This window comes from Anomalospiza imberbis, chromosome 3 (genome assembly GCF_031753505.1).
Source record: "Anomalospiza imberbis isolate Cuckoo-Finch-1a 21T00152 chromosome 3, ASM3175350v1, whole genome shotgun sequence".
NCBI lineage: Eukaryota > Metazoa > Chordata > Aves > Passeriformes > Viduidae > Anomalospiza > Anomalospiza imberbis.
Genome location: NC_089683.1, coordinates 74,175,546 through 74,190,360, shown reverse-complemented (window position 1 = coordinate 74,190,360; position 14,815 = coordinate 74,175,546). Strand labels below are relative to the sequence as shown.

Sequence of the window (14,815 nt, the reverse complement as noted above, 5' to 3'; positions counted from 1 at the left end):
CTAGGCCAGGTATGTACTTAGACTGAGCACTGAAATAGGGTAGGAGGATAATACCTGCTCTTTTGTAAATTCAGGGTGAACCTCAGCTCAGCTTCCAGATTGCTGTGCTCAGAGGAAAGAATTAAGACTGCTTGTCAGAATACAAAAAATTGACTTCTTCAATTTAGACACTGATACAAAGCTTCATGTCAGTGCCCTCAAATGCATTCAAAACACATTACGCATATAAACATAAAACGTAAAACATAAATATATGTTTTACATTAAGAGTTTCTTCTGACAAAATTGCATCAGTTTAAGTGAGTCAGTTAAACACTACCCTGTCTTCAATAAAAATACCATTTTCAAATTCTTTCATTTAGAAACAGGTACTGAAAAAGCTTTCCTGAGGTAGAGGGTGAGCGGACCCTGGTTCTGACAGAGCTACAGTTATCCTTTGAAAATATAAAAGAACCCCCCTGCACAGTGATCATAAAAACACAGAACTGTTTCATATCAGAGACCAGAATAATTTTCCTCAGACATCAAAGTCAGACAAGCATAATTTTCAGAAGTACATTAAATAGTATTTATTGAGTTTGCAATTTCAGGGGAAAAGCTATTGTCTCAGCTAATCACACACTGTGGCATGTGGCCCTCATGCTCTTTCATCCATTCAACAAATGAACAATAATATGGAACATCATATAGAGGGGGTTGAAAAAACAACCCTATGCTATTTTGAAAAAAAAGGAAGCAAACTGAAGTCTTGTTCTTATTCACAAATACGCTTGCCTTCTTGATTAAGCACGCTATGTTTTTACGGAAGAACAGACTCACCCTCCTGAAGTTTGGGAGAAGGTATGGGATGGCTGATCTGAAATAAAGTAAAACTATGTCGAAGACAGAGCTTTTCCATATGATGACAATAACAGCTAGATGGTTAATACAGACTTCAGACTGCAAGAGAGAAGTACACTTTCTTCTTAGCAAGTCTTTGTGTCTGGACAGATACTGTGGGTGCATATGGTTAAAAAAAACACCAAGGGCCTGCCTGTAAAATGTTACAGCGGAGGTTGTTTTCATTTTCATCATGTTGACCCTTCTGGATAATTAAAAAAAGTCGTAACATAATATACATAGAGATTCATATTTACAGAATACATGGCAAAAGAGGGAATTACATACAGTGACATTTATGTCCAGGCATTAACAAATGAGATCCCTTGTGTAGACTCAGGGATTATTCACAGCTCCTTTAAGAAAGTCCTTTTTTCTGCACATAAGTCCTTTTATTTTGCAAATGAGAGCCAGCAGGATGTCTCACTGTAAGAAATAGATGCTTGCTCTCCCTTACACCATGGTCATGACCTTCAGAGAGGCAGGCTGGAACCTCCTTATCTTTTTCTTAAGTGCCTTTGAAGCTTTGATGCGACAGATTTTGGGCACTGGAGGAAGAGGCTTGGAAGAGGCCTGGACAGTCACAGATTGTCTGACTGAACCTTCAGGCCAAATCAGCTCACTTTCATCCCCCTCATCATAGTCAAGAGCAAGGCTGCTACTGTTACTGCTGCCATCCCAGTCACCTTCACTGGACTCACTGTCCCCAAATCGGTTGGTTGTGAAATCGCTGACCTCCCCTTCACTGGTCTCTGCAATGGTGGAGTGAAAGAGGGAAGCGCACTCTGCAGAGTACTCAGAGTGGTCTGACTCACTTTTGGCACAATCTCCGTGGTGCTGACCCTTGGAGGGATTCCTCATGCTGACAGTGCGTGGGATGCCGGCTCTCCTTGCTGGCTGCCTTGGCGCTCCCAGGCCAAAGCTGTGAGACAGGCTGGCTGGGTGGGCCTTGGCAGATATCTCCACTGTGGACTGCCACTTGCGCTGCTTCTTCCTGCTGGCTGTGTCTACACAAGCTGTTTCCAGGGAATACAGTGCATTGGCAGAGGCTCCGTAGAGCTCTGGCCTGGATGGCACAGTGGGGAGCCTGACCTGCACTGGGAACAGACTCGACTCTGAGCATGATCTGCCAGCCATGTCACCAGAATATGAAGGTCTCCGCATGAGGCTCTTCATTCCTTGCGGTCTTTGGAGCTGATTCCACTCAACAGGCATCTTGGTGGCCCCATGAGACCCTCTCACCTTCTCCATGCAGAAGGCTTGCTTCCCAGGCCGAACGACTTTTTCACTGCTCCTCCTCTTTATCTTCACTGCCTTTGTTTTGGAGCTGGCAAACTTTACCCGGACTTGATGGGATTCTGCAGGGACAAATTGAGCATGGACAAACTCAGCTCGTGCCACCCGTTCATGACCCCCAGTGTAAGCCATCTTGGCATTGCCACACCTTTTGATGGGCAGTTTTTTGGGTGGAACAGCTTTAGAATTCCAGGTGTCTGGGCTAGAGTCCTGTTGACACAGCTGTGAGTAGGACAAACTGCGCTCCATGCTGGCCGCTGTTTCTTCTGCCAGAGAAGAGCCCCTTGCTGCTGACTTGGCAGGATAACAACTATTCACAGCTGATGGCTCTGTGTCAGGCTGAGTGGATGACTGCTCTTCATTCATACAGCTCATGGTCTCCTGCTGCTTGGCACATTCCCCCTCTGGCACCTCTCTTGACAGCTTCCCTTCAGCTTTGTTACTCTCCAGAGAACTCTGTTTTTCCAGCTGGCTACTGCTGCTGTTAATTTTCACTCCACCGGTGCTGGGGGTTATAATGAGTCTCTGATGCATTGCGGCTGGCTGGCTTTTCGGTGAAACCCACTCACTGGCCTCAGCCTGACTGCTCCCTTTGCATCTCGTCAGCTGCAGTAATTTATTGATGTAACCCCCTGGCTTGACCTCAGTGGTTGGCCTAGTCTTAATCAAGCTGGGACCTGTTGTACTAGGCATAGATTTGATGGGAGGAGCTTGGAAGTCTGATTTTGGGGATGTTCCCACCAGGGAGAAAAGCGGACTTTGTAAAGCCACTGCATGGAGGGGGCTTGGGTAAGGATACACATCAATGCCATTCTTGGAGACCAAGTCATTTTGGAATTTAGGATCCATGCTAAGCAAGTGCAGGTCTCCATTATGGCATAGAGGCAACATGGATTTGGGATCCATTTCTTTCTGAAATCTAGTGTCCGCTGGAATGAGTCTTTCCAAGTCACCTATATGGTGGATGAAAATAAACAACCTAATTAAATCACAGGCAATTACATTCAACCTGGTTCATGCTGGAAGTGCTGTATCAGAGAGATGTGATAGCTTTTACTAAAATAAGTAGCATGGATAAAGAAAGTAATTTCAGTCTTCCAAGGCCAATGAATTACTTTAAAGCTTTTATCACCTAAGCATAACAGAATTTAAAATGTCTTTTAATGCCAATAATAAAACACTTTCCTTTGCAGGAAATTTAAACTGTGCTACCTGGATGAAAGTAAATCTGTGCATATATAAAAAAATTCTAAAATGTCACAGACCAGCAGGAACCCAACTAGACAAAAACAAGGGATTATTTTTATTTCTTAGCAGAGAAGCCATAGAAGAATGAACTGAGGAATCTTTATTTTCACAGAGGAAAAAATCTAAGGCTAACTACCCAGGCAAGTGGAAAGTGTAGCCCCTGAAGATGACATTTATAGACACCAACTCCTATCTCTTCTATTCTGGAGTACTGTCAAGTGAGCTGTAATTTACTCTTCTTGACTGCAACACCCTCCTCCCAGAAGCATCTCCTGTGCACAGAGAGGAGAGGCTGTGTTCTTGTGCGAAGAAAGGTTGTTCCATCCAGACATGTCATTTAACAGAGCACTATGGTGCTGTGTTACCTCTGGTACCAAGAATTCTGGAACCAGTTAGCTTGGATTTCTCTGTACTACAGTGCAGGTTTCAGTGCCAGCAAATCCTCAGCTAAGCAATTTCCTGGGTGCTTCATGCTCTCATGAAACCCAACCATCACATTCAACCACATCATTCACAAACTATGTGAATAGTCACATGATGACTATCTGTGTCCTGTGACAGCAAGCGTTTAAAAGACCACAAAATTCTGGGGTGGTCTGCAGTGTCCTACCTAAGCATAGACCTGCCACAGCACAGGTTAGGATGCCAACCTAACAATCTAATTTCATAATGAAAATTCTTTAGGAAATTGTTGGCAGTTTGGAATCCTGTGCTCTTTTGCAAACAAATCAGGAAGGAGTCAAAAGCATGTTGTGCTTGCAATGTCTCAGCAAGCTTTCTGCCTGCCAATGAAAGAAAAGGCAAAAGGTCTGTACTTGTAATTTCCTCTAAGGAGAGGAAAAGAGAAATTTCTTCCCCTCTCCAAATGATAATTTTCTGAAGTAAAATCTTGCTTCACTTCCTGCAATGTGGTCAACTTTATAAGAATTATTTCTTCAAGGCTATACCCACTACTACCCCACTACTTTTGTTTTTCACTGTGAAGGAAGTAATAGGCTTTAGCCAGGAAGAAGGGCTGAAGGAGGTCTGCAGTCTCTCTCCGACACCCCTGCTCAGAATCAGCTATCCCTTTTTGTGCTAGTCTAAATAAAATAATAACAAACATAAAGCCCCTGGAGTCTCAGCAACATGTTTCAAGGAAGGAAAGTTTCTGAGAGAGCAAAATATATACAATCTGAACATGGAAGCCATGGGTCATTAAGCTCAGCTTCATCTCCAGCCTTTGACAAGCCTTGAGAAGACTTTGCTTTTATGCTGTAATTACTGTCATCCCTTCAGGTGTGTCTACACACCTAAATATAGAATAGGTGGTCTTCATTTCTGTTCCTAGCGAGCCAGAGGTGAGTTAAGCTCAGGTCAAACAGTTGTGGGAATGATGCCAGAGTGGCACAGTACTTGAAATGATGTTCCCCATAGTTTCCCTGTTTCTATAAAGGAACTGCTACACATCTTGCTGGATCACTCTAAAACCAGATTGCTTTGACACTATGGAAAAAGCTGTGATAAGAAGTGATATGATGTCACTTTACAGATGGTAAACAAGAGATCTGGAATTGTCCATTTCGTTGAAAGTATGATGCAAATTCATGGCTGATCCACTTTTAGACTCATGACTGCTATGTAGATAGTCAATTAACTTTTGGCATTTGTTGTCCCTAACTGTACATCATAAGTTATGAAAAAGAGTCATTGTGTGAGTCAACATTAATTTGTGCAAATAAGGAATTTTGAGTTTACTTGAAATCTTTCATAGATCCCTGCACTTTCACACAAGGTATTTCAAATACTGAAACCTAAAAAAAAAAATCTCAATAATATTTACAATTTTATCTCATACACTATAGTATTTTTCCATTTCTAAAAGCATAGGTCCTTGTATTTGTTACTGTTTCATCCACATAATTTTTATTGATTCATTCTAGTATTTGTTACTGTTTAAAAGTATCTGGAGTATGGAGACATGGGGAAGTGGGACAGTAAATGGTTTGGCTCTGTGGTTTTGATCCACTCTCACTTTGTGTATTGAAAATGAGAACTATATATTGATTACACATGACTAAACATGTCCTAAAAGCAATAACCAGGAATTTGCCCTTCCCTTGCAGTTCTGCTATCAATTACCTGTGGAAACTGGCCTTGGTCTGGACCTGGCAGGAGTCCCAGAAACATCTCTGCTAGCTGCAATCCGACATCCATCGCTGACATAGGTTCCCTGCTGTTGGAAGCTGGTGGTGTGCACAGTAGTTTCATCTGCAGACTTGGGTCGGTAATCAAACACACTGAGCCTCGCTTTAGGGTGTTGAGAGCTGGGTAAGAGACTGGTGTGGGAGGAGGAGATAGACTCACTGTACACAGAGGTGCAAGAATTGGAGAGTGAGCAAGAACCACCATCACTCAGGTCATAGAATCCTGCAGAGTTAAAATAAATAGGATATTTCATATTTACAGCAACTAAACATGCTCTGTAGAAGAAAAGTGCAGAGAATAAAATAAATCTTCATTTGCTATGCGCCACAAGCCTAAATTTATGATCATTTATTATTAAGGCAACATCAGCAGAGGCATATTCTAATTCAATCAACCTTTACTGGGCTTCTGTATATTTACTTAGGCCCTGAGCCATCTTGACACACACATGCCTACTTACTGCTGAGGGTGGGATGAGATGAAGTGCTGTATCATCATGCCCAGTTCTTAACTGGGGAATGTCTTTGGGGATTATGATGCAACTGGTGTTAAGACTGGGACCTCTGACACTGTTGTAACTTGTACTAGCTGCATACAAGCATGGATTGGATGAGTGGATTGGATAGAGCAAAACTAGCCTGTGATCAGAGCTGCCAACTCTATGATAGCTGGAATGTCTAAGGACAGAGAATGGAGACTATCATCTCTCTCCAGGTATTGAGATAATTATCAGTAATTGTGGAAGCATTAAAAAAAGCTTTGTATAAATTCAAGGTAGGAAATTTTATTATTCCTCTCTATAGCAGAGAAGGAATATTTTCTTTTGAACTATGTGCATGTGCTTAAACGCACAACTCCTGAACTTAAACACACAACAGAAACTTGCACTTTTTACATGCCCTCTAAGTACCAGGCTACAAATCTGTATGCTGTATTCAAGAAAAAAAAATCTCCTTGTGTCACTGAAGACATGAGGCTTTGCAAAAATTCTGTTTAGAAGAACTACTTTCATTGTCTCTGACTAGATAACAGAAACCGGTTTTGACAGACATCCTAACTATAAAAGTCTGCAGTACAGCTCTCTCTGTGAATCAGACCAGAAACCTGACACCCAGTATCTTTCTGTCCATGAGAACTTTATTCTGTTGGCAAAGTTTTCCTCAGTGTCTTTTAATAGTGCTGTTTTGCTTCTACATAAATTCATTTGACAGGAGCACTGCAATAATGATTTTCAAAGCCCTAGTGAGGTTCAGAACCCTTCCTGGATTCAAGCAGAGTGTTGATATTGATGTTGGTCCCCACTTCTTTTAAGTACTCTAGCCATTTTACCAATGGTCATTCTACACAGCACAAGGTAATTAATAAGTCAATCTGCCTCCTTCTCCTTCCATGTGTGGCTACAAGTTTCATTAAAAAAAAATTAAATAATCCAGAAAGAATACTGCTTGAGCAAGAGAGCACTTTCCAACTAAATCAACTTTGCAGGAAAATTCATAGCAGCTCTGTGAGCCCACTCTGTGCCAGATGACTATTATCCACGTTGGCCACGGGGCACCGTTTCTACCCAAATAATACAGAGAGTTTTGCTTATCAGTTGACACTCTTCAATTCTCCTAGCACCATACTCCTAAGAATAAATAGCCAAGAGCACATTACCTGAGCTGGGCCGGCTGTCACTATCCAAGTATTCACTGGAGGTCTTACTGACATCCAATTTCAGCTCACTTATTCGCTGGTCTAGCTGATCCAGGTGGCTTTTCAAGCCAACATCCTGTCTCCTCAAACGAGACTAAATCAAGGGAAGAAGGAGGAAATGAAGAATAATCACAGTTAGAATCTCAGTAGCAATGCATGAATTCAGGCCATCTGTGCCAGCAAGTTTCTTTTCTCATAAAGTGTCTTCCTTAGCTAGGGACTGCTGCAGTTGGCTCTCTGTGACGAGACTGACCTGATGGACAAGGACAAAACATTTTGTTTCTTAGTATATATTGTCTTCTGCCCAGCTAAACATGTTCTCAAAACTCACTCTGAAGAGACTTACTTTAATTTTTGTCTTTTTTTGTTATACCTATGGCAGGAACTGTATCTCTAAATACGACAGAAGTCTTTTAACTTATTAACATATCCTTATTGCACTGCACTTTGCCATATGCTGCCTCTGAGCAGAAGAGGAGATAAACATTATGGATTGTCTGCGTGAACTCTTAAGATCTGCTGCATGAAAGGAAACCACTGTGGCTGAGGCATCTTATTGCCCAACCAAGTAAAAGCAGCATGCCCACTCCAGTAAAACCCTTGGCTTTGATGACACATCTTTATAGTTGAAAGGATACACTGCAAGAATTGTGACATCTATTTTACTGCAGGTTTTCCTTGCTTGTCTTGTGGCCAGATATCTCCACCTATTTCCTGGAAGGAGAAGGTGGCATTTGAATATGGGGGGGAAATTACTGTATTTAAAATAAAAGGTGTTTCAAACTTGTGAATAATCCTTCAGAAGCTAGCAACTAGATCTGTTGCCAACTGCAATCACTGACCAGGCTGATCTGAGGTAACAGCTCCTGCAGTTGCTCCCCAAGTATTTAAGCCGTCAGCTTGGCAAGGCAGATGGCCATGGCGTGAGGTACCAGCCAAAGAACCACAGTTGGTTTCTGTCACAAATTTCTCATGTGGCACCTGGCAAATTATCTAAAGCCCTGTACTATTTAGGCTTCTTCTAATTATATCACACCTCACCATCCATCCTACAGTACTTTATAGAAAGGTGGTCTTTTGAAGTTGGTTGTAAAGTTGTGCTCAAAGCCCTCAAGTGGATGGGTTTCCACTCAGAAATGGTAAGAAAAACATTATTAAGATTCTTCTTTAGGTGTACATTTCATATTTAAAAACACAAGTGGAAGTTCTAGCAGCATTTCCAACCTCAAATATATAAAAATAAAAAATCTAGGACCCTTGAAGCAATTAAAGTATCTTAAAATTAAATGACATGCAGAAAATCAAGATCAGTATGTGCACATTTTTGCCTCCTTCCTTTTGTACAAATTATTCGGCTTTTAACATTTGCATAGCTTTCTCCATAGCTATAAATACTAAAAGAAAAGAAAGCTAAGATCCTAAGGTAATCAGTAAATTATTAGAAATCGTAAGAAAAAAAAAATACAGATGCTCCGAGTTTCACAAGAGAACTCTTGAGGCTGGTGATGCTGCTGAGAAGAAAAAAAACTAAATCTATTTTTAACATGCTTCTAAAAAGGACTGGAGGAACATATAAGACACAAGAAATAAAGCCCCTTTCTGTTAAGAGTCACATATCTAGAAAGGTTTAAACTCAAGAGGTTCATTACTGCATCTTAGGGAAATCCATAGTGATTTTCCCTCTTCCTGTTTCACATAAACAAAAAATAAGGGAAGAAATGGATAATAAAGGTGATTTTCTATTCCATCTGAATGATGAATGTATGACCTCCTCAATACTTCACTTCATGGTAAAAAAGCAAAACCATGCCGTGCCTCCTTCAATCCCACCGACTCAGGAAATCACAAAAGTTTTGTTTCCATGGCTGGAATTAATTGCTTAATGATTAATGTTTTGCCAACCAATCCCTCAGTCTGTGGTTTCTGATTAATGACAGAGAGGCCACAAGGCTCTCAGGTATTCAAACATTATTTATTATACCTCCAGGTTCTGTCTGCGCTTTCACGGCATTTTAACCAACACACATGATTTACATCATCGTTTTTAACCCTTTTATGGTGCCTCACACCACTGGGTTTTCATGTTTCCAGCCACTGACCCAGCTTTGATCTTTCAGTTAACTACTTCTGCACTCTAAGAAGAGAGGCATTCCTCAAACCAATTGGATAAGAATGACTTTTCCGTTGTGTTTGTTTCAAGCTGTTATCGCTCCAATACCCACACTGGGCAGCACTCAAAAGAGTAACCCCTAAATACACTCTTTCTCTATTCACAACATGAATTTTCATGTGACAAAACCTCGCAGGTAAAGCCATCAGTTTGCTTTGGGCAATGCAGCTGTGAAGACTTGAGGACACTGCACAGTGTGGGACCAAACTTTCCCAACCAACATGTCCTATCAATGGACTACAGTTTTTGGGAGGCAAATCTGGAGTATCTTCACACCACCCATTTTTCAGAAGGAAGAACACTCTCTGAAAAGCAGGTTCCTTTACACCAACACAAGCAGGCACCCCAAATCAATGCACCAAAACCAACTGGTCATACTTGACTATTCTCAACTATTAATCTCTTCAAAGTCAAAAGGGGAGCTGTTGACACTTCTTGGTTGTAGATCAGCATTCTATAATTCTATTAATCTGACTTCATTCTGGAATGCACAAAACATAGCATTCTTTTCTAGTTTTGCCCACATATGGGTCTTTTTGCAACTGATGGTGCAAAGCAGCCAGTTTCAGAGGGAAATTACTATCATCTATCCCAGACACTTGTTATAGAGCAAGGTAAATTCCTTCCCAGAAGGATCTCCTTCTCTCAGCTGACAAAATTTTGTTATTAAAAAAAAATACAATCCCTGATTTAAAAGATGTTTTCTTATATTTAAAATTATCTAAAGAGGAGAAAAATCTGTGTAAAATGCAGGGTACCAAGTGTTTATTTTTATCTCTTCAGTATAATGTGTCCCTTCTCACATTTTTATAGCATCATAAATCACCTGAAAGCCTGCAAAACAAAATAATCAGATTTAAATAAAATAAAGTAAGGTTTATAAATATATCCTCTGAGGAAAGAGCTGAGAACATACTGGATGTTGCAGCCTTTGATATCCACCTACACTGACAGTAAACATAGATTTCTTTCTTTGCATTAGCTTGAATTTGCATCTCTTTCCTCTTTGTCACCATGATACAGTTTGGCTAAGAGAAGTTTAGCACCTTCAGGATCTCTGATAGTGGGTGGCATCACTTAACTCGGCTCCTCTTCTGCTACAGAATTGACCCTGCCTGCGCTGTAGTAATTTGCAGTTGCCAGAAAAGACCTCTGCCACCAAAAAGAGCCACTGGTGAGGGCAAAAAAGGGCACGACTGTTAGGGGTAGCAGACTGCCTACATCAGAGTGCTAGAAGACCAGCTGATCACTGTCTCTGGTAAGTGTTGTTGGGGAAGAGACTGAGATTCTGGAATGGCATCCACACGTGGTGCCTATGGCATTTGATGGCTCTGCTCTATTATTCCCACTAGTCAGAATCAAGTCCTTAAGGTTTCTATCTCTGCTCTCCTGTTTCTCACCCTACCATTATAGGAGAAGCCTGGTTTGACTTTTTATCTGCCTTGTTTCCATTGCTAAGATGCCTTGAGCCACTTTCAACTGACACAGCGTTCTCATTTTATGTTGTGAGGACCAAACTTTTTATGAATTTAACTGTGACCACGCTAAAGCTCAGGGTTACAGTCCTCCTTGAAATCTGGAGCAAGGTGCACTGCAAGGAAAAGTTACATTTACACTGTTACTGAGTTTCTCAATCTGAAAGCTTACAGAGCAGCAATCACATACTGTACCCTCCATGGGCCAACAAGAACAGTTGCTGTTGTTGCTGAAGACATACCACTCCTTGAGCAATGCTGTGCTTTGCATTTTCTGTTGTTTTCAGTTTTAACTTCATTTCCTGCAATCATGAACAGAACTTTCATGGGTTTTAAGTGCAATGCACCGCTCATGAGTCACTGGGAAAGTTTTCAGCCTGTGGTCACTGAGATCCTAGATCTGTGAACTACTTCTAAAATGACTGTGAAAAGCCTGTTTTCAACTGGGTTTACTTTGCTGTTAAGGAAATTTGAGGTATGCACCTCTACTCAGATACACATCTGCTATTTGCAGGGGGAAAAAAACCAATAAAGCTACCAGGAGGCCTGAACAGTACAGTTTGAAAAGCCTCCAGCAGCCATTGGTCAATCAGAAAAGCTCTGTATTACTACTTTAAGCACTCACACAACTGTATTTTTGCTGAAGAACCTGTACCTGGATTTATGTACTTCTGAGTCATTCTTCTGAAGCTTTATGAACACTTCCCTCCCAGGCATCCCAAGAGATGTGTTTCCTATAATTGCACTGGCACCTACCGGTGAAATCCGTCCTTCTCTGGAGGTGTGCAGAGTTATTCTTGAGTCCACTCAACTCCTGCATTTCTAAAGGGCAGCAATTAAAGGGCAGCCTTTTTTCCCTTCCATTTTAATGGCTAGTTTTTCCCACATTCTTGGAAAGCCTTGTAAGGTGCTAGTAAAATCCTGACAAATTAACCGTCTATTTTAATATTTGAAAAATATTACCACAAATGAGTAATTACAGCACAACAGCTGACATGAAAAGAAGTACAGACACTATGATCACAGCTCACTGTGTGATTCTGTTACCCCACTGGCCTCAAACAGGCAATAAATGCCTTCAATTCTTTTGCTCAATTAAAAAAAAAAAAAAAAAAAAGTAGAGTCATTACTTAACACTATCAATGACAGGTAATCAAGTGGCTGGCTGTCTACTTGTCTTGTATTTTCTTAATTTAATCAAGATATGCCCGCTGCTGTGTTTTCACACAGTGGAGGCTAGGTTTCCCTGAAGGTTAAAGCCCATTTTATCCTGAGATGCTGCCTGAGAAAGCTGCCTACGGGGAGTGAATAACCGTTCTGTTTTCACACCTGATGGATAACTGATGGCCAAGACTTGCACCAGTACAGCGAGGGAAAGGATTCTGAATTAAGTCTGAGTTTACTGAAGTGTGTAATTGCCTATACTAGAGATTAAAGCCCTTTACCCTTTGATTATTGTCTCACCTATAAAACGCATTTCAGCTACAATTCAGAATTGGTTTTTAGGTTCAAAAAAACCCAAAAAAACCCCAAAAAAACCCTGTGTAAGTGGCCGGGGCAGCACTTCAAATACAAGGTCTGGCATTCAGTTATTTTTCCCTTTTGATCACGCAATCCGTGGAAAGAACAAAGTACTCCCGTCCCACGAAGCGTTTCCGGGCAGATCGACTCCCACTGGCGCACAGCCGCGCGGGCACACACCGGTGCGCGCTCACAGGTGGAGGTGCAGAGGTGTGCGCGCACACACCCACCCTAACCCCCGAGCGCTTATGCAGGTGTATCTCAGCCCGCGAATCTCTTGATCTCCTATGCAAACGGCTGCTGCCACTGAGAGCTGAGCGCTGTATTACTGAAGTTAATCATCGCCTACTCCTCGGGCCCGATGAATGAGCGGTGCCGGGTTAACAACTTCTCCCCAGCGCTCCCGCTGGCACGGCGCCCGCCGCCAGCACTGCCCGCTCTGGGCCGCCCGGGTGAGCCCCGCCTGAGCCGCGGCAGCGCCCGCCCGCTACAGCGGCTGTGGCGGCGCTCACCCCGACCGCCCCCGGCCCGGCCGCTCGCCCCTGCCCGCGGAGGAACCGCAGCCGGCGGGGCGGGAGCAGCGCAGGGGCCGCGGCTGCAGCGCCCTGCCTGCCCTCGGTGCCAGCACGGCGCCGGCGACTCCCGAAGGGGAGCCGGGTATCTGACAGCCCAGGGGCGCTTCCGTCCGCCCGCGCTCGGCACTGCGGCTGGGCTCACGGAGCCGGGAAGCGGGGCAACGGGGCGTCCCGTCCACTGCGGTCCCTTACCAGCTGCTCCTTCAAGGCGGAGAGGGTGACCTCCAGACGGTGCTCCTTGCTGTGGGCGGACAGGGGCTGCTGTTCTCCGCCCGCCGCCGGCCGCTGCGGCATGGCCAGGGCGGCCCGCACCAGCTCCCGCTGCTTCTCCCGAAGCACCTGGAGCTCCTGGAGGCCGGCGAGGGCCGCCTGCAGCCTCTCGCCCACCCGGCCGCGATCCCAGCCGCCCGGCCGTGGGGCGCCCAGCAGCATCGTCAGCGCTGGGCCGCGACACCGGCCATGGCAGGGGGGCGGCGGGGAGGATGCGGGGCTGCTCCCACCCCGGGCCGTGCCTGCGCTGAGGTCCCCTCGCCCCCTCCGCCGCTGGCACCGGAGAGAGTGAAGCGGAGCCGTAGCTGCTCTGGCGGTTTTGGAGGAGAGGTGGGGACGGGGGAGGGAGAGAGGGAGGGCGGGAGCGAAGGGAAGCGGCTGCGGCTCCAGGCAGTGCCGGGGCCACCTCTCGGGTGGATACGCGGGGCGAGGAGCCAGTACCCAGCGCTCCCTCCGCCCCGCGCGGGGGCGGCTCCTGCCTACCCCATCCCTATCCCTGCCTCTGCCCGGGGGGCTGCCTTCGCCTCGTCCTCCGCCCCAGCAGCGAAAAGGGATGGGGTGCCCGCCCTCTCCCGGCAGAGACGGGGGCCGGCGAACCGGCACAGAGCGCCGGGGTGAGAGTGCCCATTCTGGCTGGGAGCGAGCGCCGGGGATGCTGCGGAGACCGGAGCCGAGCCGGTCGTCCTGTTGCTGCCGCGTGGATATTAAAGTGATGCGAGGACATGGTGCGAAGAGCGCTCCCGGATATAACAGCGCTTCCCTCGCAAAAATGTGGCGCTTGTAATTCTATCCCTTCTTCTCCTGGCTAGTGGTGCCTCCTGCCAGGCGCAGGGTCAGCACTGGCACTCATCTTGCTCTCCAGAAACCGACCCAACTGGGATCTCACTGCACAAGTTCTCTGTCTTGTACTGAATTGTTGATTCTCACTTTGGAAGCAGGGCAGAATTCTGTCTTGTGAGGTCAAGATGCAGTTCATTCTCCCCTAAAGTCATTTGAGGGGCTCAGGATGTGGTTTGAATGGGTCATGAAAACACATTTGGCCATGGAAATTCAAGACTATGGTGCTGTTGCTACCAAGAAATGCCAGCATTTAAAGTTCCTAAGACAGGCAGCTGCAGCTTCTTCAGAGGTAGCTGCTTAGCAGGCAGCAAAGACAGGATGCATCTGTAGTGATGCAGTAGGGGACAAGAAGCCCTGATAGCAAGAGTCTGATGAACACAGTAGAGACTATGCTACAGGAGACATCATTTTTTTCTGCTGCCTACGCAGAAATAGGAAGCATCTAGAAATCTCAAGATCCCTGTGTGCCACACTCTTGATTGACATAATGTCAGGAAAGGTGTATTATTCTCCATGAAGCAGAGATCACATGCAAAGCCCATCTGTCCATGGTCATCCTCCTTTCAGTCTGTGGTGTATCTTTAAAAGCTAGCACCTCTAATTTGAATGCTACTTGTCTTTGTGCTGGGATAGGAGTTGGGTGAGTGGGAACCAGTTGG

The 14,815-nt window shown here is 44.6% G+C and overlaps 1 protein-coding gene across 2 annotated transcripts; it reads right to left on the bottom strand.

The window, feature by feature from the left end:
• Positions 1–544: 544 nt before the first annotated feature.
• DACT2 (dishevelled binding antagonist of beta catenin 2) lies at positions 545–13,844 on the bottom strand. Of its 2 annotated transcripts, XM_068185154.1 has the most exons (5): positions 13,239–13,844; positions 7,267–7,399; positions 5,770–5,832; positions 5,545–5,673; positions 545–3,128 (listed from the first exon to the last, which is right to left on the bottom strand). In XM_068185154.1, the coding sequence occupies exons 1-5, from the start codon at positions 13,476–13,478 to the stop codon at positions 1,333–1,335; spliced, it is 2,361 nt and encodes a 786-aa protein (XP_068041255.1). In that variant the 5' UTR covers positions 13,479–13,844; the 3' UTR covers positions 545–1,332. The 2 variants fall into 2 exon arrangements, with proteins under 2 accessions (XP_068041255.1, XP_068041256.1); XM_068185155.1 differs by having other exon boundaries at positions 5,545–5,832; positions 13,239–13,749.
• Between the last annotated feature and the right edge of the window lie 971 nt (positions 13,845–14,815).